The 26,101-nt window shown below is 38.2% G+C and overlaps 1 protein-coding gene across 7 annotated transcripts in view; it reads right to left on the bottom strand.

Annotated features, from left to right (window-relative positions):
• Positions 1-4,561: 4,561 nt before the first annotated feature.
• The window catches only part of PPARGC1A (PPARG coactivator 1 alpha), a 657,227-nt gene continuing 635,687 nt past the window's right edge, over positions 4,562-26,101 (bottom strand). For 6 of the 7 annotated variants that reach the window (XM_045994008.1, XM_045993992.1, XM_045994030.1 and 3 more), the window contains 6 exons: positions 23,234-24,149; positions 22,590-22,694; positions 22,316-22,436; positions 13,011-13,132; positions 12,527-12,678; positions 4,562-6,875 (listed from right to left, as the gene is read on the bottom strand). In XM_045994008.1, coding sequence (XP_045849964.1) covers positions 6,772-6,875; positions 12,527-12,678; positions 13,011-13,132; positions 22,316-22,436; positions 22,590-22,694; positions 23,234-24,149 — 1,520 coding nt within the window. In that variant the 3' untranslated portion in view covers positions 4,562-6,771. Of the gene's footprint in view, positions 6,876-12,526; positions 12,679-13,010; positions 13,133-22,315; positions 22,437-22,589; positions 22,695-23,233; positions 24,150-26,101 lie in introns of those variants that run through there. The other variant, XR_006816734.1, reaches the window with a different exon arrangement.

Below are 26,101 nucleotides of genomic sequence, written 5' to 3'. Positions count from 1 at the left end.
TAACAGCAGCAAAAATAAATTCCCTCCAATTAAGTAGTCTAATAAGCTATTTAGGATTTTACCACTTAACATTCTTTCCTTCCCATTTAATTTCAGCTTTCACTTGGATGTCATCTTGTTGAAAATCCATCACAGAAAAGTATGTGGGGGGAAAAAAGATAATGTTGCTAAGTGTCCCTGATGTTCGAAAACGAGCAGAAGCACAATATTTTTTCTAAATCACCCCAGGATTTTTCCTAATAATTCAGCTTCTTCCTACTAGAAATTAATATATGAAAATATATGAAAATGGTCAATATGCAAATTCAAATATCACACCAGCTCCTTGCCTTCAGTAAGTGCTATATGCATAAATTTGAAACAATATCATATTCTAAGGTTCTCGATTATAATAATGCCTTGGTGTGCATTTGTGCATGTATAATTATGCTCATTTAATTTAATCATGAAAATATTATAGGATCATTTGGTTTTCTCCTCTAAAAGTTCTCTCACTTTTTTCAATTAATTAATTCCACTTTGCCCCTTCTATAAGTCAGCTGATGGTAAGTAATGGTTTTTGAGCTAACAGGAATATGGTCACATTCCTAAGGAATTATGGGTGGAAAAGAGGCCTTTGGGAAGGTGATGGCCTCTCATCTCCAGCACACATTCTAGTCATGGAAGGATACGCTTTTCGGTAGACCCTGGTCCTAGAAATACTCTCTTTTTATGATCATTTCTTCCTGCAAGTTTCCATTGTCCCTGAATGGCTGAGAACTTGCCCCAGGGCAGTCACAACAGAAGACCTGGAAACCAGCTCAGGTGACCCACACATTCCACATGCTTGACTGGAGTGGAGATTTTGGGACTTTGCAGAAATTACTGGAATCACATGGGATACATGTGGGGGAACAAGGGGTGGAGGACATTTAACCTAACCATGCACTAGAAGAATACATAAAGCCAGGGTAAGTGGAATGAAACCGACCATTCTGAATGAAAGAGAAGAAACATGGCATGAAGCCCATTTCATATTATACTTCCCCCATCAAGGAAGTCTTGTTTTCTTTCCTGCAGAAAACTATTTCTTTTTCCCAACGTGTTAACAGAGACCAATGAAAAGAAATAGGCTACTTTGTGCCCATCAATAGAATCTATATAGCATCTTTTCCCCCAGGGATTAATTCAGCTTTTGATTAAATCTTTCTGAGATTTAAATCATGATGTTACAAACCTCCAAGGAACTCCTCTATGAGTTGTGACCTTCTTTATTACTCTCTGCTGTTTGATAAAGTACGAAGATTGATTTATAATGGTGTGTAATGTGTTTAAAAACAAGGAATGACAACAAGAATTGCAAAATGTAAGATTAATATAAAGTAAATACTGCAAAAAGTATGCTTTGGTTAAAATATTCTATAATTAATGCTGAGTTACAACTGTGTAGCTAGTAACACTAGTGTCAAATGAGTATAATAATAATAATAATAAGGCTATAAATTATATCCAATGATTAGCTAAACAATCCTACAATGGAGAGAAAACCAGCAATGCTGAAAAGCGATTTCGAATATCACATTGTACAGTTTAGACAAACTTAGTTTAGAGGACTTTTGAATTGAGAGAAGCTCCTTTTAAATGAACTATTCATATTCAGTGTTCATTTATTTTTATCAGCCTAATTTTGGTTTCAATAATTATTTTGCCATTAGTATCATCAAGGATGGAAGTGATTTAATGTTTTGAGGATAACACAAAATAAATCCTTTATTTTTAATTAGAATATCTCAGTACCAGGCCAGTGGCTACTACTGTTCCTTCTTCAAATTTCCTCTTTCCTCTCAAAAGGATTTTAAGGGTAAAAAGTTAACCCTTTAAAATAAAGACCAGTGTTATTCTAATGTCCTTGCTGGGTCCAAGCCGAAGATTAAAAGTGTCATATGCAATTTAAGCATCAACGGAGATAAGTCAGAGGGTAATCCACCAGGTGTGCTCGGTAGCCACAGTTGTAAGTGAGGGTCCTATCTGGGTAAGATAATGTTAATTTTTTATTTTTGGTTTTGATAAAACGACTGGCAAATCTTAGAGTCGTATAAAATAGAAATAGAACAGTGAGCAGTACTTCTTGCGTTATGTAGCAGATTTCAATGTACTATTGTTAGCTCTATCAAATTTCCAGTAATTACAAACCCTTTTTTCTCTAGGAGATGGGGGGCAAGGACTGGGATAGATTTAGCCCCTTTTCCCAATGCCATGTTTATGGTGGGTCTTGCAATGCAGGTGGCTGAGAGTGGGATGACCATCTAAAGTCAGGGGAGGGCAGAGCCCACACAAGTGCATTCACTTTCTTCTCTGTCATCGGACCACCAGTCACCTGTGGGGCACAGTAGCCAGACATCCTGACAGCAAGCTGTGTCCGCAGCTATCAGCTCGTCCCATGTGACTTAGACACGATGGGCGCCGCATCCTGCTACAAACCTTTGCGATATGTACAGTCCATCTACAGAATTGCTTCCTAAGCTGAATACTCAGCAGGATTCTCACTAGGGGCAATGGTTTGTACTTAAAAATATACACTTTCTGTACAGAAGCAGCTTTAATTCATTTCCTAAAGTCCCATGTCATCTCCCATTATAGAAACCACTTCCACCTTTGTCACTAGAAAGGAGAAAAGGTTAAATAGAGAAGGTCTATATTACCTTAGAGCTGAAATCCATCCATGAATGTGGAGAAGCAGAGAGAAAGGGAGGGAGATCCAGAGAGGAAATAGAATGATAACAAGCAACTCATGTGCACTGATCTGAGAAACAGGCCAGTAGTTTCGTTACAATAAATAAGAAAAGCAGAAGTAGATTTGAAACATTCGTTTCCCTTTATTAGCTCAGTGAGGCTGATGTGTACTGCACATTTAAAAAAAAAATCACAGGAATTTTCATACAATGAATAAAACCACAACAATACATGTAGAATTGGCAGGTGGAAAAAAAAGCCCGGCAAGGGCTGAACTAATCGCTCACTTTCCCTCTTCAGCATAGTTCAACCAACAGTGTTACACTTTCACCTACAAATCTTAAAGTAGCTCCATCAAATCAGCAGTTCACATTATTGAAAATGTCTGTCACATAGGTACAAATTTAGAATCATCACATTATATTACATGGCTATTCTAGGTCATCTATAGATCAGGTCTTAGACTACAGTGATTGAAGTTCTCGTTACAGCCATCAAAAAAGGACACATAATCATTACCTACTGTAAGCTCACATCTAAAGGCATGAAAAGGTTTCCTTTTTTCAACTGACCCAACCATCATAACCCCAATAGTGCAAAGTTCCCTTTCTGCTGCTTTGAATGTTGACAGCCCAACCGCGTTGTTCTCGGAGTCGTTTAGCAAAAATTGATTTTGTTGCACTGGAAGAATTATTCCGCTACATCTCTTTAAAAAAAGAAAAAACAAAAAAACAACCCACATTTCTAAAGCACCAGTTCGGTCACCAAAATTGTAGATGTGGTACTTACCACAGCGTGAAGGCATTGGCCTGCGGTCATCTAAAAATCCTACAGTTCTATGCTGAAATTTGCCTCCAGTGATGATGGGGTGAATGTGTTCATTTGAAATATTCTCTCCAGAAAAAAATTAAAAATAAAAATAAACGGAACACAGTTTACATTTTGATGGGCTACCCACAGGGTCTGCATAAGATACAAAAAGCTCTATTCAGATGGGTTAGTGATTCTCTCTTTGCACTAATTTTAGATGCAATTTGAAGTCCACGGAGGAAAACTATCTTCATGGTAACGATATTTGTCAGGCCAGAGTGGGGATAAATTAATCCTCAATGTGAAATCTGTAGTGTTGTCTTTTGATAAGTAAGAAAAGAAACGAAGTATTTTATTCATGTCAACAATCCAGGGCAAAAAGGAGAATGTATTTAAAATTGGATCACAAAAATTTAAAGGCAAAGTAGAGAACGCATCTGGTCCTTGAACACATAATATGATTTACTAAATATTGATTTCTTAAAAATAATTTATTGCTCTTAATAGTCTTTTTATTATTATTATTATTCTACAACAGAAGATACTCAAAATTCTGAAAGAAAGACTGTAAACTTTAGTTTGGCGTTCACACAGTTAAAATATCTGCATTTAACCTACAGAACAACAAGAATTAGGCGGATTAAAGATATGTTACTGCCGTAACGCAGAACAAGTTCTTTTATTTCATATTTTTTTTTTATTGCTTTCTATCTACTTAGAAATAAGAAGCCAAAAAATCAAGCAAGCATCCGACAGGACAGACAGTGGATTCACTCAGAACACAATATGCTGGTGATAAATGAATGCAGCTATCAAAATTAGCTGCATTGGCCTGGGGGTGAAATCCGTTTTATAAGATTGTGTTGGGCGAGAGAAAGGAAAAGAACGATTAAGTAGTAGGTATCTCACATCTTCCAGAAAAGTCATGTCGGCCAAACTGTAATCGAATCTCAATTTAGAAACTTGAATACACACTCCAAACTTTACTGACTTCCATTCCAGGGCTCTGCACTCAGATGAAATCCTGATGCTCAAAATGGAGGTTTTTCTGAAGTTTTTATTGAATTTAGCAGAAGCAATGTCATCAAGAACAACATCATGGTCACGTCAGAGGCCAAGCTAGTGCAAGTAGAAACACCGCTTCTGCAAAAGCTGAATTTCCCAAATGAAACATTTCAACTCCAACCTGACAATTGCCATGCATCCTAGGTAGAAAATTTCCACTGGCTTTATTATTTTCATCATCTCATAATTTATAATAAATAGGCTATCTGCAACTGATAAATATGTCTCTTTAGTAAACAAAGGAATGAATTATCAGCATTTATACAGGATGCATAACTGTAAAAAATACAGATAAATACCATCATCATACTCTGCCAAGGGAAAGAGATACTGGCTTCAAGAATAGTCTTCAGACACACATTAATTATTGTAAAAATCATACTGTAATTATTACCTCAGCATTTTGTATCAAATTAAAATCACAAAAATTAAAACAAAACAGCATTTTAAAAAGATTTCTGACCTCTAGTTTCAAAACTACTGTTGATAGAGAAAATAAAAACATTTCTTAATGGTTACCCATTGAGAGACTTTACATAAAATCATGATATCTCCTAGAAAAATTTTAGATGAGAAAATTTCATTCCCCTAACAAATCCAGTGTATAAAACTTCAAAGAAAAACAAGCAACAAGAAAATGTGGAAAAATATCGCATAAGTGGTTAATACCTTTAGGGGGCTAGGATATTTCTTGACAAGATGCTTAGATTGAAGCTCATCTAGGGATGGATGTGCGTAAAGCATCATTTTGTTGTTGTTGCACTTGACGGACACACACACTGTCTTTTTTGTTTTTACAATCAAATATATATAAGCAGTAAGTTCAGCTTCTAAATATGTTAGTGTACAATAATTGTATCACCTCATAATTACATTTGAATATTCTTGATTAAGAAAAATTTAGCAGTTTTGAAAAGAAGGCTGCATTTACAGTGCATAGCTGTAACAAAAAAGAACATTGTTGTATAGTATGTACACAAAATAAAAATACTCCATTTAACATCTGTAAATACTTCACTACATCGGAGAATGTAGCAATTTCATTATCCGAACACATACCAGAGAGTTCTACCCAACTCTCGTGAGTAATGTAACACCGTGCCTGCTCCTCAGAAAAAAAACCACTGAATAAGCTGCACGCTTGACCATTGACAAGGCTTTTGTAATTTGCAGTGGAAGATCAGCATTTTGGACATTTACATGGGTGTCAGGAGAGAGGATGAACTACAGAAACTTCAAAATGTTAGGAAAGTTTAGCATTCCAGTGCCCGCAGTATCCTCTCCCACCCAGACTCCATGGCAAGAGGGAAAAAGAAGAAAAAGAGAGAGACACAGAGAGAGAGACAGAGACAGAGAGAGAAAGGAAGAGAGAGTGAGGGAGAGGAGGAGAGAGCAGGACAGAGCAAAAGAGAGCATGGGAGACAGACGAGAGAGGGAGGGTGAGAGAGAGAGAGAGAGAAAGGATATTAGTTCTACAGAACCTGTGGTTTCTTCGGGATTGTCATATCACCATTATGTTATGAGAGAAAGCTTGCTTCAAGTCGATTTTGCACTTTCTTAAAAAATAGAGTACGGAGGTCGATGCCCAGACATCAGTGGCTGTCATTTTAGGGTGGTTTGTGGTTGGTTGGTTAGTTTTCTTTCCTTTTGAATTTATGCTTTTTTTTTTTTCTTTTTGAATAGAATATGAACATTTTGAAGTTCTAGGTTTTAAGTGTGTCTTCATGGAACTGCTGCCATTTGAAGTAGTTTGCCCTGGCACACTCTGGTCAGGTGCCCCAGTCCCCTCCTGTGCACACATACTTCCCCCAAATCAAGTGTGCGCATGCACGCACACACACACGCACAGACACACACATACACACACGCGCGCGCACATACACACACACACACATACACACACACTCCATCACCAAGAGACTCCAGGGAAAGCAAAGCTGACACCCATGAATAAACATGTGCTTACTGGATATCCATTCTGTCTCTTGCCTCTTCAGCAGCTGTGTTCATGTAAACCATTGTTGTTGTTCTTGTTGTATTGTTGTTGTTTTGTTTTGTTTTTTTATACAGAGAGTGTAAAGTAGGAGAAATTCCTAAGTATGACTTGCAATTGTCAGTTAGGGAAGGACGCGCTGTCCCGTGAGGTATTCACCGTCCCTCTGTCATCTTCAGCCAGGGAACATGTTACCTGCGCAAGCTTCTCTGAGCTTCTTTCAGTAAACTATCGAAATCCAGAGAGTCATACTTGCTCTTGGTGGAAGCAGGGTCAAAGTCATCTGAGTTTGAATCTGCAAGAAACCAAAGCAAGGTTAGACACACTCTCGTTGTTAGTGCAATCATCTAATTGAAGATTACTTGACTCAATAACAACTTATCCAATTGATATACTTCCAAAATTATACCCAACTTTTATTGATAGATAGATTGATAGATTTTATGGGTATATTTATTTTATATGTGTGTGTGTATATATATACATATATGTATATATGTATTTGCAGAGGGTATATATATCCAATATTTTATTGTTATATTATTTATATGTAAATATATTATTTATATTTATAAATTTATATATAATGCATAAAAATAAATATTTAAAAATACATATGTTTACAGAGAGAAAAGAAGAGAGAGTATAAGATTAGGCAATATGTTTACAGAGGGTAGGGAGTGGTAAGCATTTAAAACACTACTTTTTGACTCATTTTAGCCATAAACAATCCTGGTAGGTAATCAGAACAAATTTTAATACTTCTAATCAATAGAAATGTATTCAATCAATATACTTTAATAATAACCATGTCCTGTCTCCTTCCTGGCATATTAAATGATTTACCCAAGGTTCCTCAACAGCTCAAGTGAAGTGGTAAGAGTGGAAGTTGGAACCAAGTTTCCTATTCAACGGGATTGGGTTCACTGAGCATAAAAGCCAGGTGAGTGGGAGGGAGAGACTCATCAGAACTTCACCTACTCACCACCTGGCTGCTCTCCTTTCAGTCATGAGGAATATATGATCCACTTATCTATTCTAGTATCTTGGGATAACCCCAGCAATAAAATTCACCCCAAATTAGAAGGTATAGGGAAACACTTCATGCCCAGGGAAGGCAAAGTCAACCTCACTAGTACTAGAGGAAAAATACGAAGGTATAAATGAAACCATGGTCTTCCTTGAACTAGTCCAAATCAGCTTCTGTGAGAAGTTCCACATACTTCACATAGCCCCTTAACAAAATATTCATGTTCCAGCAATGATGGATATAAAATGAAATTCTGATTCTAAATATTTCTGAAATTTCTCCTGTGACATTTATAAAAAAATCAGATATTTCTGCTGGTCTTGCAAAGGAGGAAAGGCATCTTAGAAATATAATAGAAAGCCTCTTGCAAATAAATTCATTCTCTCGAGAGCATTTACTTGAAGGGAAAACCAGTCCTTTCTGGGAAGTATTACCAATCCTACTAACAGATGAACATTTCTGTGTTTTATCCAGAATGTTACAAAACAGAAATGTCCGAAGTGACAGAAAAGTATAGGATTAGATAATATGGCAGCACACTCATTGACCTCACAAGCTGTTTGGCTGAAAAGGTTACATTCTCCCAAGCTCTCCAGCACCAGACTGGTTTTTCGCCCTAGCTTCAACCTACTTTAGCCATCTTAGATTTAAAGACAAGGAAATTCTTTCACTTTTTTTTTTCTTTCATTCTTACAATCCATTGTATTTACTGACTTTTTGCCGACCAAGTTTTTCCAGGTAAGAGCAGCAGGTACAGTGGGGCTCAGACATAAAAGACAGGACAAAAATGGCCAATCTTTCCTCATTAATATCTCACATAGTCAATTCTTAAATTACACCAGCTCCCAACCTTCCCTTCACAGATAGCCTAAACGAGCAGTGGGCTTGTATCACTAAAGCCTCATGAGCAGCTGTCATTCCAATCAAAATCTTTTTTTGTAGACACACAGACATGCACATTCTAAATCCTGCTTATTGCTTGAGATTAACCTGAAACCAGAATTCCACTTGCATTGTAAATAAAGTTACAAGAGCCTCCTGATGGCCAGAGTCTATGTGGCATGAAGGTCAGCACAGAAACATCAAGAACACACATACAGGAGTTCCTGGGTGGCTCAGTCGGTTAAGCATCTGCCTTCAGCTCAGGTCATGATCCCGGAGTCCTGGATCCTGGACTGGGCCCAGCACTGGGCTCCCTGCTCAGCAGGGAGTCTGCTTCTCCCTCTCTCCCTCCCTGAACTCATGCTCTCTCTTTCTCAAATAAATAAATAAAATCTTTAAAAAAAAGAAAAAAAGAACACACATACAAATCCTTCCTTGAAGGACATTTTGAGAATATTCAAAATGTCTTAATTTTGGGTTACTCTATATCAAATCCAGAATTTCAGTGTTTCCATATTTTCATTAGGAAAAAAATAAAAAATAAATAAAAAAAATAAAATGGAAACAGTGGATCTCAAGAATTTCTTCAGTATGGAATATGATAGCTGGTATTTACATATCTATAATCACTTGCACAGGCGGATTATGTCACACAATAGATATCCACAAATCTTTTTCTGTTGTATGAATACATGCTTACATGCAGTTCCTGAGACGACAACATCTATGCCACCAAAGGATATTGCAATGTAAGTAAGATACAATAGAATTTTGACAGGAAAAAGCCAAAAGCCACTCTAATTATTTTTTTAAAAATTAATTGTTATGAATAATGATGCTATATAAATAAAAACACATCACAATACAACTGTATTCTTACCACCTATGGAACTGTTGGCACAAAGCAGGTACAAAGATTAGAATTTGTTGAATGAATGTAGTAATCTTGAACACCAACATTTAAAAAACTAGTTGAAAAACCTTTGTGTTGGGATCTTGGGATGATTTACCAATGAATGCCAAGGGTATATATAAAGTTATATATATTATTTGAGATGCTGATAATGTAATACATATTTTGAGTTAGTAAAGACTTTGTGATGAATGTTACTTATTTCATTTTTCTCATATGTTTAAATATAAGTTCTGCACCATAACTAATTCCTGATGAATACATGATCATATTCTTAATACTGATCCTATCCTTCTCTTCTGGTCTTATAGTTGTATTTTATTTTCTATCTTTCATCTTTAAGATTTTTCATTGAGATCTTTGAGAAAGATCCATCTGTTTATAGGACAGTAAACAGATAGACTCACAGATTACAGATTCATAAAAACCAGTCTTACCTAGGTAACATTTACCTAGGTAACCTTGATTGTCCCTTTAACCCTGAGTCTCACTTATAAAACTGATCATAATATTAACTTGGAATCATCACATTTTGAACTAATAGCATTCACTGGTAGTCACTGGGTGGCCCCTATAGTAGAAGGATGTGTAAGCTTACTTAATTTGGGGAGCAAAACATAAAAAAGATCAATTAAATCAATCTAGCTAAAATTATTTCACTTTACTCTTGGTAAATTTAATCAATATCACGTCTTTTTTTCTAACTCTCAACACACATACATATGAGCTCCCAATCCCTCTGAATGTCCAGTAAAATCTCATGTTCACCAAATTCACTGATCAACCCCTGAAGCATTTAACTTGAACTCTTCAGGGAACAAACACAGGACACACATGAATGTCCGTTGTTCAGGTCCAGATCTGGCCCCTGATGTTGATCCTTTCATTTCAAAATAACTTGACATTTCTAATTTCTCTTTGCCATCATTTTTTAAAATTATAATCATAGTTACTATTTATTGAGCACCTACTTTATTCCAGATACTGTGCCAACCACATCACAAACATTTATTTAATCTTTGCGACAATATTATGAGGTAGTTTACAAACGAAGAACCAGAGTCAGAGACAGCTTAATTGTTTGCTGAAGGTCAGAAGCTAAGTCAGGTTTCAAAACCAGGTCTGTAAGATTCCAAAGCCAGGGCTCTTTCCACTACACCACACCTATGCTCAGATCAACTACCCTTCGTGAAATTGTAGGGCTTGAGGGAATTGGAAAAACCCATGCTAGTACAATACACATCAAACATACTTTTCAGAAAATACAGAACTGGCTTAGCAACGGCAAAGTTTCTATTGCTGCTGGCGAGGCAGAAAGATAACAAGAGGGGAAGCATTCTTCTCAGAAATATTTCAGGGAGGCTCCAGTTCAATTTGGAAATACCATCCAATCCTCCCTTTCCCAGTGATGAATCGTGATTTGAAGGCCCCTCTAGGTAGCTTATTTTAAACTCTAGATATTTTGAAAGACTGGAAACACCCTGGCCTTCATCACTGAAGAAAATAAGTCAAATCAACTTAAGACTTCAATCCGTCTTGACTGTTTTTATCAGCTAACATTTGAACAAATGACTTGCCACCTTTTATATTTTCATCCCTAGGCCTCTATTTCTCTGACAGTCAGCTGCCTCCCCCCTGCTTCATACTATCTATTTAGCTTGTGAAGTGAATTATAGCATATTCTCCCTGAACAATGCACACCACCTATATCAATTACTTTAGGAAGATATCACTTTGGTGGAGGGGAGAAAAAAAAAATCCCTATATTTGGTATTCATTTCTTTCCTTATACAAGCCAAAGCAAGTGCAGACAGATATATAGTAATGCTGAGGAATAGATTTATATGTTAATTTTATGTGGTTATTATAAATTGATTTAAATTAATTACATCAGGTACGCAAGACATTTGCCATTTCCCTTCCTTCATTCCTTCATCAAAGGATTTAAAGGCTTAGAATATGTGCATTAAATAGGGAATGGAATGCAAAGGGACCAAATTAAAATTGGGAAGAAAATTAAGATGTCCATTTTGGCATTATTTATAATGCCAAAAAATTGAAAATTGAATAAATGTTTAGCTATAATGGAATGACTAAATGTAACAGTATTCACCTAACATAATACTGTGCAACCATTAAAATAAGTTAATAAATTATTTTCAATCCCACAAATATGGTAGAAAATGAACTTACATAATACAAATTGAGAAGAGCTAAATTTAAGAATTGATAGATCTAAATTATGTGACCTCAGCCAGAAGAAATTAGACATCTTGAGACAAAATACTGGACTGTAAATCACACAGCAGATCTCTAGGTGATGGGCTGATGGATGATATTACTATTTTTCCTGATACTTTTTATATTTTCCAAATTTTACCCCTTGAATCTGTATAAGTTTTAGAACAGGAAAAAGGAATACTTACAAATGTTTTGGTATTCTTATCTATAAAAGGAAGATAATAATAATAACAACCACCTCCCAGGATCGTTCTGGTAATTAAACTAAAAAAAAAAATGTTTGCAGAGCCCCTGGCACGGTGCCTAGCATATGAAAACACTGGGAAAAAAATAGTTTTTTTTCTCCTTTTTTTTTTAAAGAAAGTATAGTGTGATTTAGCATATAAAATTAAATTTTCTTCTTTCAAGGTATAATTTGTAGAAAATGTCTTAACATTTTTAAGAGTTTGTAGGATAATAAGGAAAAAAGAACCAGAATATCCTTTTGCATATTCTGTTCCATAAGACAATTATGCTAATGCTAAGGTTTATACAGAAGGATTCAGGGCAGGCACAGAAAGCAACAGCACGTTGCAAACCTATGCAAAGACAGACAGACAGACACACACACACACACACACACACACAGTGCAGACTTTCAGCATTTGGGAAGACAGTACAAAGAATTTACTTCTGTTTTTTGCTGCCAAAACCCGAGCCCTTTGCTTCTGAAACTGTCTTATACCTTTAAAAAATTAAAAATAAGATAAAATCTGTATTCAAACATTCCCTCCAGCAAAATAAAGTGATGGTTCAACCCAACATGCCCACGGTTTACATCTGCTTCCATTTTGAGCCCTCCATTATGGATTCCTCATTCCACATACAATAAAATCCATACCTAGGTCTGCATAGTTAGACTTGAAAAATTGCTTGCGTCCACAAAAGTACAGCTCGAAGTCAGTTTCATTCGACCTGCGCAAAGTGTATCCATTTTCAAGAGCAGCAAAAGCATCACAGGTATAACGGTAGGTAATGAAACCATAGCTGTCTCTGCAATGGACAAAGAAGAGACGTTCAAAGCTTGTGAGGAAGCATTAACATACATGCCTGTAACCCTTCCTACTTTGGAAGACTTCGCCAGTGCCAATGTCTGAACAACTGCATCCATTTATCAGTGTGATTGTCCTGTCAAGCAGCTAAATACTTATTTCTGGGACAGGAAATCTCAACTAGAAAGATTAATAAATAGGGATAAAAGAAAATAAATAAGGTTCTGAACTCAACATGTCATCTGTCAAAGCATTCCCATCCTAGCAATCTTATGGCTATAATTTTTTACATATGTCAGTTTCTAAACAAGAAATAATCTTGAAGATTCTTACCCATCATCCCTCAGATTTACTGTGCACTCCTCAATTTCACCAAAAACTTCAAAGCGGTCCCTCAGTTCCGTCCGTGTTGTGTCAGGTCTGATTTTACCCACATAAATCACACGGCGTTCTTCCTGGGGAGGGGGTGGGAGTAAAGAGAGACTTTTGCCAGTTCTGGAGATAGGAAGGAAGGTGCACCTCTACCAACATACCTAAATGGACAATCATGCATACTGAGAACCCACCAAGCATGCCAGTTAAAGCAAAACATACACTAAAACTGAATGAAAAGATGACACATGACCCATGTTTTAGCATCCATTTCTCCGTGTTCTGTATTCACTCTTCCTTCCATGTGCCCTACTCTGACGCTCACTCTCTTCTGCTTTTGCTCCCCAGCTCTGCACTCTTCTCTTCTGAGTTTTGATATATTCCAAAAGAAATAGGGGAAATGCGATCTGGTACCACTGGACAGCTGAAGGATCCCTGTTAAGTACTGTAACCCTTGTGACTTGATTCTTAATCTTCCAAACTGGTAAGAAACTCACCCATCTCACAAAACTGCTTAACTTCTCATTTTACTCAGGATTCTCATAGTGAGATGTACAAATTTTGACATCCCTCAAAACAACAATTCTAAACTCTAGTATAAATAAAAATTACCTGGAGTCCTTATTAAAAATGCAAATTATTGGGGTTTATCCTGGCAGTATTAAAAAAAATTGTAAAAGACAATTCAATGATCTTCATTTTTAATAAGCACACCCTAGTGATTCCAATGCAGGTGGTCCAAAGACAATAATTTGAAAAATAGTCTTAAAATGTAGGCCACTTTAAGCCACAGGTCTCTGAAGAATCAAAGCTATAAAAGAGGCTATAAATTTCACTTTGCCAGTGAATCTTATTTTAGGAACAGACTAGAAGGGTGTGGCCTAATTTTCACAAATGGAGTCAATATCATCATAATCTGAAAGTCATCAGCAATTTATAACCTACAAAATATGGAAATAATATCTTATAGCCCAAGGGGGGACTCCTTTTTCACAAAACAATAAAAAAACCTTTCTTGGTAATAAGAAGCGGTTCTCTATCAGTTGTTCTAAGAAGACAAGGTCAAAGGAGATGATGTCTCTCAAAACCAAGGGAAGGTTTTTCAAGAACACAAGGATTTAATATAAGGAATGTGCTTACCAACTCATCTCTACACCTACTAAGGACAAACAAGAATGAAGTGAGCTTAGGGTTGCAGAGGTTTCAGGAGATGGGAGCAGAGACTAGGAAACACAGAACTAAGGCATAGATTTGCCCAAGAGTTTTCTCTGGATGTACTGAGAGTATCCTGACGTGGGTGATGTAAAGAGTAATTTAGGCTTATGGCAAAGAGATGCTTTATGTTATTTCCCAGAAGTCTTTCCTATTCATATCCCTAATGTTTAGTAAAGGGCCTGGCAAAGAGAATTCAGTAAGCACTTGTGAAGTAGAAGCAATTAATAGAGCTTTTACTCTAATTTATACTCTCCTAGGTGATCTGATCATCGCACCTCATCTTCTCTGACTGTACGCAATGCTCCTATTTCTGTTTTCATCAGAGAAGTTCTTCTGAGCTTCAGACTCCAGTCGCCAACTGTCTACTTGACATCTCAGTCTGGATGCCTCTGAGCACTTCAAACTAGACTAACATTCCCCAAACCCATCTCTCCAGTCCCTCCTTTCCCCTATGGGTCTTTCTCCAATGTTCTTGTGTCAGTGAAATTAGTGCCATCCGGTCAGCTATTCAGGACAAAAACCTGAGTGCCTCCTCCATTCTTCACTCTTAATCCTCTCTAGACATCCAGTCACTTGTTAAGCCCTGTTGAATTTTACCTCCTACATATCTTTTTGTCTTACATCATCCCTAAACCAAGCTGCCAGCATCTCTTTCTGGACAAGCATAGCAGCCTCTCTACTTGGATCGTCTGTCTATATTTGCCCTTCTCTAATCTATTCCTTCACTTCAATCTGAATAATCTTTGCTAAGGAAACAGGAATCTGATCATGTCAATTACTGTCTAAAACATATCCTTGGCCTCATATAACTTTAAGGAAATTCCTTAATCATTAACAGGACTCACCAGGCCCTGCATGGTCTGGACCTGTCTTCACCATGGTCTTCTCCTCTCACTTCCCATTCTTCCCTTTATTTTCCAGTCACATTGAGCTCCTATGGGTCCCTCGTATATACTGAGATCATTTTCTTTTCCAAGGCCTTCATGCCCCCTGTCCTCTTGCTCCTTGTAAGATCCTCCCCACACTGCCTCTCCCTCTCCTTCACCAACATACATGTACTGCCTAAAATTACATTGAACACAAAAATCATTTCCTTCTGAGACTTGAGATGAGGTCAGACTTCCTATTAGTTGTTCTTACAGTACATGATTTCTCCTTTATAGTTCTCTGCCCAATTGTAATTAGTTAATAGTTAATTCATTGTTTATGTCCATCTCTCCCTCTACAGTGAAAGATTCCTGAAAGCAAAAAGTACATCCATCCTTTCACCTACTGTATTTTAAGGGTACTTGAAACATACCAGAGTATCAATGAATATTTGTTGAAAACTCGATCAATCACCAATCATTTGATCATCTTTAAGTCTCACCCTTATGCCTACATGTAATCCTTACTCTCTGAGACTCTCTAAGGCAATGGAGAATGAAAGCCAGCTTTGCTGCTTAACCACAGGGAAAACCCTGTCCAGGTAGCTCAGCTGACTGAATTGACAAAGATTTCTATGATTTGTTTTGTGGGGTTAAGTGGAAGAAGAATGGAGTAACTATGTGTTTGCAGAGTTCTCACTCTTGAAATGCCTTCTGAAAATCAGAGGTGGGGCTCCACAGAGACACTTACTAAAACACAATTCCCCTGACAACAGGCATCAGGCCTAAATAATTGACCTAGTGAAGTAAAGCCAAGAGAGTTGACTGCCTGGTTCACTTCCATGTAGATTGTATGTCGTCTCAACTGAAGGCTGGAATTGCATTGTTCCCGAGCACCCAGCACATCCTGGAGATCACTAAGTATAAAGGGATGGCGAGCACATCCTGGGGCAGTGTTACACAGTGTTGTAAGGGAGTCATAACACCACATTCCATTCTATTTACGCAGCCAGCTCTAGCCAAACAGCGAAATGGGATGGGACATTATCCAAACTTTCTGGCGCCTGCTTTCATGGGTGTTATGGTTTTTTACTTTTTTTTTTTTTAAATGGGCCTTTTTAGGAAGGTTACTACTGTATAAAGAAAAAGGAGGGGGGAATGCAGAAGAGAGAGAAAGAAATTGAACCATCACAAAGAAATTGCTCAACTACCATTATGGGAATACACACAGCCTACGTATTCAAGGAAATTTGAAGTTAAAGCTAAAATCGACCATATGCACGTCCATATGCAGACATATTGGGACAGTCTCTGAATTGCTTCTTTATACAAAACTGTATGCAACAATGATCCTACAAAGAAGATAAACCAGAGGACCTTTTCCGATACTGATACATTTTGCAGTAAAAAGAAGACACAATCTAGATGGGAAAAACAGAAACCCCAAGGGCTGGTGCACAATCACATAAACTACCTATTTGTCTATCATCTCCTTTTATGAAACACAGGAATGGAACCACGTCTTGCTTCCTTACAAAGATCAGAGATTGAATACACGCTGAAATTCTCATTTTAGAAAATGATTAGAGTGCTTGGTTTTCCTAGTGCTAAAAATGAAACTAAAAGGCATCTGAAGGCCTAAAAGCAAAGACAAAAATCTTTCAAAGATTGGCCAAAATGTCTAGCAAAGAACCGATTATTTTTAACATGTTGCGGTTTTATTAGACAGATGAATAGATTCCATATCTTTAAAAAAAACCTTAACATTTGCAGCCAATTTTTCAAGACATTAATTTCTAAACAGGAGATGAAAGGAAAAGAAATCAAAATGCTTAATAACATTTTCAACTTCTTAAAGGCTTGGAGGAACTCTAAACCTTTGGAAAAAGCTCCTTGAAAAATGATTTTCAGACCAGTTTTCACTATTGAGGAGGATGGAACATTCATCAAATATCTTTTAGCGTCAATTTTCACAAAAGCTAGTTTGCTGATGGGGTGGATAACAAAATCGAAGATTTATACTGCATTAACAAGTATAGTAAATCAGCATTACATCAAAATATGGAGGGATAAATAAAGAAAGATATGAACTGAAATTAACTGACTTTGCATTATCAAAATCTTTATCAAAAAGAGAACAGAGCCTCCCAGTTAGCTGGGGAAAACATACAATGGCTGTTTCTCATCAACTAATAAGCTAGTCTTGGTAAAAGGGATTTGACTAAGAGAAAGGGAATTTCGTAGGGAGATTAACACTTATGGAATTCTAATATATGCCAAGTAGTGTGCTTGATGCTTCTGTAAGGGTGATCTCACTAAAATGCTCTGCAATGCTAGGTAACAATAAGAGTGATCTCACTAAAATGCTCTGCAATGCTAGGTAACAATACAAATAAGCCTGCTATAATTTAGATTTTGGTTCTCAGAACTCTTTTTCTACATTTCCAACTCAGGATAATGTAAAAATTCTTTCTTGTATACTAAGGAAACTGCATGTCAACTTCAGCCATGAAAGATTTATATTCATTTCCAGATTAGCTACCAACCCGACTTCCTCAGAAATTCCAAAGAAATCCCAAATACTATATGTGAGATGAATGGAGAAAATCTATGTCATTTAAGGCTGAATGGTATAGTGAGGTCCTCCAACTAAAAGATAAAGTGAGAGGGGGAGATGGTTGTGAAAAGGCACGTATGGACAGAAAGAAAAACCAAAACCCTGACAAAATGTAAAAAAAAAAAATGTGTTTTGGTTTTTTTTTTCTCTCTTTCTCTTAATATTGGTTACACTATCTAATTCTGTAGGCATTCAGTAAGTATCTACTACTAGGGGGCACTATTAGGGGAGAAACAAAATGATAGCATCAGTTTTCCAAAGGTACTTGCCTCCAAATATGACCCAAGAATACTCTTGGAATCTAAGGTGTGATCAGTGTGAATAAATCCAGGCTAGTCTACTAGGGCTAAGTGCAAGGAAACACACTGAAAAGACAGAAACTTTGGAACAACTTCCAATAAAACTGATAATTTCAAAATAGTGAGCTTCAATTCATTATAGAACATATATTCCAATCCACAGGAAGTATCTCTTGAAAGAGGTTTGGATAGAGAACTATTTTCTCCAAAAATAACAACTATGAAAAATTACATTTTCTTTTTCATTTGGAAGGAGCTGATAATTATCCATGATGAAGCGCTGTTCCTGGCTCCTGGGCTGCAGAAGGGAAGAGAGAAATGAAGTGGTACTGTCATTGCCCAGGCACACTTGGTTTGGGTTTCGAGTACTGAGCCATATCCTAATGTGTAGATTTGCCCTTTAAATTAACATCCCATTATCATGTTTTCTGGCAGGAAATTGTACCGACTGCAAATGGAGCTGGACTTAGAACTCCACAAGAAATGAGAGCAGTGACAGTTTAGACATTAAGTACCAAACTCTGGCTTGCAGAGTTCTGATTAACTTGAATGACTGTAAGCCTAGGAGGCCAAGGAAGGTAGAGGATGAAGTGGTTCTTGAGAAAAGGTTTTGGTGGAAAATGAAGGAAAGGAGCAACCAAAACAAAACAATGGCAATGGTCAACCACAACACAGGATTCTATGTCAGTAACTACTAATTGCCAGCCTTTTCTTAACTCTCAGATTTGCTGCAGTCAGGCTGGTCTGGATAAGGACTTTTAGATGCATAAGCAATGAAAAAGTATAAAGACTTCCTAAATCATCTCGCCATGGAACACAAAATGACAGAAATATATACCACAAGACAAAGGTAGCAAAGACTAATTTTGTAAAATATCAATTATTAAATGATTTTAATATTGCTTTTCATTTCCTTTTTGAGCTTCTCCTTTGCTTGTCCTCTCATTATATGACTGATCTGAATTAATAGATAACCAGCACCATACCCTAGATATTCCAAACATAATTTGCTACTTGTTCAGTAATTCAAGAGTATCTCAAATATATGAAGGGAAATCACCTACCCAACCAGCTTGGGCAGACTGTCCTATTTCCTTTAGCTGTTTTGTGAATGACATCTCAAGCTAAACCAACCAAATGAGTCAAAACCCATTGCACGTATCTCTGTACCCAAGTCCATAAACATACATTTTGCAAATGCACTGTGGCACAAGAAAGCAGATCATCTTGAGGAAGGAAATTGATCAGAAAATCTTTCCATGGGTAAACTCATTAAGTAATTCCACTATGCCTTTAAGATAGACTTTACAACATTTATCATGACTTATAGGTCACTTTAAGGATCTGGCTTCCATACGGTCATGAAAGCCAGATCCCTAAGACTCATTTCTTGTTGCTCATTCCCTTCCAGACTCATTTCCTATTGCTCCTGTGCCCCAGTATTCTGGTTAAATGTCTAGCAGTTTCCCAATATACCTTGCTCTTGGCCAGGGACTTAGTGTGAGCTCTAGCTTCTGCCAAGAATAGCGATGTTTAATAAAAATATAATACAGCATATACAATTTTAAATTTTCTAGGAGGCACATTTTAAAAAGTAAAAAGAAACAAAATTTAATTTTAATAATGTATTTTATTTAGCTCAATATATCCTAAATATTATCGTTTCAACGTCATTGATATCAAAAGTATTAATGAGGAATTTTACACTTTTCTTTTGAACTAAGTCTTCGAAATCCAATCACATTTATTAGTGCATCTTAATTCACAACTAGCTGCATTTGCTGTGTGCCCAGCAGCCACCATATTGCACAGCACAGGTGTAGAAAACCTTTCCCCTCCTTCTCTTTCGACTTCAGAATAATCTCACCCTCTCTACAGATGCTCTCTGTCACTCTCAGGTCTAGGTGTTCCCCCATTTGCCACGAGAGGACCTTGAACCTCTCTGGATATGTGGACCAGGTCCTACCTAATTTTATGTCCCAAGCACCTAGCAAATATTTGTCACATAAAGGATCATGAGTTTTCAATCATGTTAAGCAGAAATAGCATATCATTGTCCAAGAGCAGATTAGTTTAAGAGTAAATCCCAAATCTTTATATTAAGTTCTTATTAACCATAGTTCACTGTGTTGGTAAAGTAAATAATCTCTATGTCCTACTTTTGGGGGTGGTGTTGTTATCTTAATCTCCCTTTCCAAAACAAAAATTAAAAAGAACCTCAAAGTGAAAATTCTGACAAATGCTTAATTTTTAATAACTTAATTTAAGCCAACTTGATATTTGTACTATAATAGTGACCTCAAGGTTGCATTTGATGAAGCTATCAATTATGGAATGTAGACCAATCACATTATCTGATGTTTTGGAAAGAGCCAACTAATGAAAAGACCCCTCCCTCCTTTTATGCACTTTTGTTAATTATCTGGCACTGACTTATCTTTGGAAGAAAGAAAAGAAGCACATGCCACATAGCTATATTTATCCACAACTTTGGGTATAGTGGTGTATTTTGCCCAAATGAGCTAATACATGATAAAACTATTAATCTCTCTCTTCAATGTGATACTTTGGGGAAGAAACATGAAGCATTTTATAAAATATGAATGTGCAAACACTGAAATAACTGTTTTCCTACATGCTTGCTCAACATGATTCTCTTTTGTAAAGATTAACTCTAATGTGCCATACTAAAAGGCTTTGTAAACTATATGGCATTATATAAATGTGAGTTATTATAATTATTGAACAGGCTATTAATTAAATATAGCAAAATTAGAAAAATTGAATTTTTAATTTTCATTAGTCTTCTTAAGTGTTAACTAATGACACTCTGGCAGCTCTTAATATCACAGCTCATTTGAAAGTTGAGAAAAATGAGCAAAAGTGTTGTAATTTGCAAAGGACTTTCGATTCAGCCTTAGGTAGATTCAACATTAAAGGACAACAAACACCCTAGACCTTTAGCCCAAGTATTCAATCACTTCTCCCTTCTTCTCCTTGAGAACCTGCAACCAACAAGACTCTCAGTTCACCTTTTCCCTCTGGTTGATAACTGTCAGCTACTGCTTGATTTTGACTCCATTAGTCAGTTCTTTTATGTAGGTTTTTCAAGATTTTGTGGATGGTAGGAGATTTTCTTAGAGGCACTATATAAATCTAACCCTTACAGTGAGCAGTCATTGCCCTAAATGTTGGTTACTTTCTATGCAAGAAGGTGAAAAGCTGATCTCACTGAAATGACTCTTAGGAGCTAGCAGAGATAGGCAGCTGAAATGAACAAAACGGTGTCACTTCTGATTGATTACTCAGGGCTCCCTGAAGCACTGAGTTGGGAGATACCTAAAGCTTCCCTGAGGTCTCAGTGGGAAGAGTTCCACAATTGATTAGGAATGTCTGCCATGGACAAGACTGACAAGTGGAGTGATGGGTTTCTGCCATGGGAGTTCTAGGTTGATAAGCAATAGGAGGGAGGTGAGGTAAAGACTACCAGTTTGAGAGCGGGAGCTGAAAAACTACTGACCTGAAGAGAACAAACAAGTTCAACATAACCTGGAGCTTTAGACCAAAGAACCAGTAATATCTATGTCAAGGAAACATGGTATCCTGCTGTAAGTAGTCCCAAAATATGGAAGGGGTTATTGCAAAGCAGTTCGTGAGAAAAGCAGATGTATCAACTATTCAGTGAGATGTTGACCCAGCACAAGTCCAAAATGGTGACTTTTCAGCCCCTCCTCCTCCCCTGCCTCCTTCATATCCAGCTTGAACCCAGTCCCTTCATGGATAATCCAATTCTACCATCTGCCCAAGAGACAAAAACTGAAACCAAACACCGATATGGCCTCATTTCCCACTCCGACAAAAGCAGCAGAGAACAGTCTGAAACACTGGTTGTCTGACCGGATGGGACCAGTAGTTGACCAAAAACAGCCCCTGCTCCATCCATTTTGGAAAACAGTCACGGAGTTCCAGATGAATGAGAAATATGAAGTATGAATAAGAACATACACTCATTTAACAGTTTGCTTCTCCATCATCTATGTCAGGAGAACTTGGGGACCCTCTGATGTTTTAAAGTCAAAAGGCTGCGGAATATTGCATATTCTAACAAAGCCTTAGCTTTAGTTTATTTTCTAATCTACAACAAAGGAAGAAAGAAAAGAAAAGAAAAGAAAGGGAGGGAGGGAGGGAGGAAAAAAGAGAGAGAGAGAAAGAAGAAAGGAAGGAAAAGAAACCCTCCTTTAAAGCAAAAGTGAGCTCCAAGCTGCTTACAATTGCCTTCTGCCTCTGCCTCTCCCTTTGCTTGGCCCTCTCAGATTCCCGCTTCTCATACTCTTTGCGGTATTCTTCCCTCTTCAGCCTTTCGTGCTGATATTCCTCGTAGCTGTCATACCTGAGAAACATAACTTCATCATTAAGTCAACCGCCTCCATTTACACGGGCACAATGAATCAGGAACTGGGGAGGGGGCAGGGAGTGAGCTAGCTCGTGTCATCTAGAGGAGGGGGAACAGGAGGAATGGAAGGTAAATAACCCGCTTCCTTACCTGGGCCTACGGCTGTAGGGCGACCTGGAACGTGATCTTGCACACAGAGGAGAATTTCGGTGTGCGCGGTGTCTGCAGTGGCTCGACTCATAGTAGAAGCAAGATCTGCGAGCGAGAGGAGAAACAGAAAGGGCATTTGCAACTGCCACTTAACCCTGCTTTATCAGCCCAACTGAGCATGCCCTGGAAACACCGTAGGACATAAAGCGGCTCTTTTTCTTCCTAGCTACTGGTGAGATTTCCCGGTGACAGTTTGTGATCATCTAGACAGCTTAGAGGTCTGGAAGTGATGTATTCTCTCCCAGGCTCTCTTACTGATGTTAATGCCTGGCACCAGTCTGGTACACTGTCAGCTTTATCTCGCATGGATCTCAACTATCCTGGCACAGGGCAGCTCTCCAGGTAATGGAAAAAGTTAGATGAGCAAGTTTCTTACAAATTGCTCTCTGTGATGCGACTAGCTCAAGGCACTGTGCTCAAGGCTGACAGATTTCAGAGAAGATGAGGAGGCATGTCTGTGTAACAACAACCTGGTTAGCTCTGGAGGTGTTGGGAATCACCTGGAGAGAGGGGCTGGGGCTGTCTGTGGGTTTTGAAAGCTGTTTTTGGACCTTATGCTTTGGGTGGGCATTGGCAAGGTTTACCTTGAAGAGGATCTACTGCCTGGGGACCTTGATCTTGACCTGGAATATGGTGATCGGGAACACGACCTGTGTCGAGAAAAGGACCTTGAACGAGAGCGCATCCTTTGGGGTCTTTGAGCAAATAAGGATTTGGGTGGTGACACGGAATCTCTACATGGAGAGTTAAAAGAAGAGCAAGAAGGCGACACATCGAACAATGAATAGGATTGCGTGCCATCCCAAGGGTAGTTCAGTTTATCACTTTCATCTTCGCTGTCATCAAACAGGCCATCCATGGCTAGTCCTGAATTTATAAACATAGGTAGTTTGGAGAATTGTTCATTACTGAAATCACTGTCCCTCAGTTCACTGGTCTTGTCTGCTTCGTCGTCAAAAACAGCTTGACTGGGATGACCGAAGTGCTTGTTCAGCTCTGCTCGGATTTCCTGGTCTTGGAGCTGTTTTCTGGTGCTGCAAGGAGAGACCTGCTTGCCCGCCTCCGAAGTCTCTGTCAGGAAGCCCTGGTCTGAATCCGTGGAAGAACAGACCTGCCCCTGCCAGTCGGAGGAGGCATCTTTATATCCTAGTGGTCTAGAGTCTTGGAGCTCCTGTGATATATTAATGAGTATTTCCGTTTTGGAATTAATTGACTGACAATAGTCATGGTCACCAAACAGTCGTAGACTGGGCCGCTTGGCCTTCCTTTCCTCGTGTCCACTGGTGAGCACCGAGGTCTTGCTGAGCTGTGCGTACAACTCAGACTGCTCGGGCCCTTTCTTGGTGGAGTTATTGCCTTGGGCACCAGAAGGCTCACTGTTCCGGGGCTTCTTTGAGGGCGGAGGTACCACGGTCTTGCAAGAGGACTTCAGCTTTGGAGAAGTCCTGAAAGGATTATCTTGGTTGGCTTTATGAGGAGGAGTTGTGGGTGGAGTTAGGCCTGAAGGTAAAAAGGGAAAAACAACAAGGACAAGAAGGAGGGGGTGGGGGGGTGGGGAGAGAGACAAGAGACGGAGATAATGCTGTTAAATTGCAGGATGCGGTTGCTTAACTTCTGCGGGATTTCAGACAGTGGTGACAAAGGAGAAAACGAAATTCATGTCAAGACCTGAAAAAGTGCCTCTCTCCCCCTCAGCCTCTGCCACCAAGAAAAGATGGATCTCACAACTGCCGGGCATCAGTGAAATCCGTGATGTTTTGTATTTTAAACGCCCATGCTAACAGATCTTGCTTCCGAGAAAACATTAACGCCTCCCTACAGGCCTCCACGCACCCGGCATTACCAAAGCTCACATTTCCAAGAGCATTGTCTGTCTGCCTTGTGGAGAATTAACAGTGTGGCCCTGGGGAATCAACAGAGTAGCTTTGGTAGCATTCATCCTCAAAGAAAGCTGTGGAGCGTACGAGTGGATCAGAAATTGTTCTCCAATCAAGAAGTCCAAGAACTAGGCAACTTAAAAAAAAAAAAAAAGAAAGAAAGAAAGAAAGATATGGGATGACTGCAAATGTGGGGCAGGGTCAGAGTGACAGAGACAACTTTAAGTAAGTTCAGAAAAACACGACAGAACAAGGCAGGGAACCAGATGACTCTACAACTTGATGGCAATGATTCTTTGTCTCCACAGTTCATTAACTTAGTAAACCATGGCTAATGTAGGTATAATACTTTTCTTGTAAGCATAACTAATACATTCTGTCTAAAATATGGTTCTGCAACAGAAACCTAAATGAACAGAAACACTAAATACTGCAGTGCCAGCGGACCATTTTATTTAGAGCACAACATTGGGGCGGGCGATGAGGCTGAAGGATTGAAACAGATCCAAACTTCAGCAACCAACTAATTAAAAAAGTAGAAAAAAAAATAAAATAAAGGGAGATGAGAGAAACCCCATCAGTGGGTGCCTTTCGTCCTTTTCTAGGGAAGAGCAGGAAAATTCCATCAGATGCCATCATGGGAGAGTCTGTGAATTACAGTTGCCTCCTCTATGTTTTACCCCCGAAAAAGTTCTACGTGTCCCTTTACACCGAGAGAGGATAATCGGGAAATGGCTCCAGAGTCCAAGGAACTTTGAAGAAGGGCAGGCAGGAGTTCAAACGACATTATGCTTACAGGGGAATATTTGAGTTCACAACACACTTTCTATTTAGAAGGATGGGTGAAGGCTATTCAGCAGAAAAGAACTTCAAGTCTGCTAACAGGTCTGGGGTTAGACTTAAGGCAACTGCACATTTCAAGGAAATAAATGGCAGAGAAATCTAACCTTGTTGGAGAAAGGAAAAAATATATATATATACATACATATATCTATGTATGTATACACACACACACACACACACAATCAAGTAGGTCACAGAAAGCCACTTGAAATTTTGGTATGAACAGGAAGATACTGCCTCTTTCTCCCACTTTACTGTAAAGAGATGGAAGAAACTAATTTTAATATTTCCTCTATAATAAAATATTTTACACTAATATTTGGCAGTTTTTATTATGCATAGCTAACGCTCCTTAAATGAGAGCAAAACTACAAGAATGCAAAGTAATTTAACTTTGGAACTCCATCCCAGAAAAGCTCAGTAAGACAGGAATACAAACACAAAGAGAAGGGACACATCAGGGTCCCAGCAAAGCTTCCTCGAGTTAGCAGCCAGACACTCGTCGCGGGAAGATAATCGAGAGGTGACCTATTACTGAATGAAACATCTGTGTCACTGAGGCCACTCCCCTTTTGTTCCCTCTTTCATGGACAAGTAGGTCTTTTCCTATTCCTACATAATCAGTCTTTCTCCTTTCTCTCTCTCTTTTTCCCTCTTTTTTTTTTTTTTACTTTTTGCACTGCCCTGTCATAACACTGATTTCGACTGCATTCTACCTATAATTGCCATTAA

This window comes from Meles meles, chromosome 2, assembly GCF_922984935.1.
Source record: "Meles meles chromosome 2, mMelMel3.1 paternal haplotype, whole genome shotgun sequence".
In the NCBI taxonomy this organism is placed as follows: domain Eukaryota; kingdom Metazoa; phylum Chordata; class Mammalia; order Carnivora; family Mustelidae; genus Meles; species Meles meles.
This window is presented reverse-complemented; position numbering and strand designations above follow the sequence as displayed.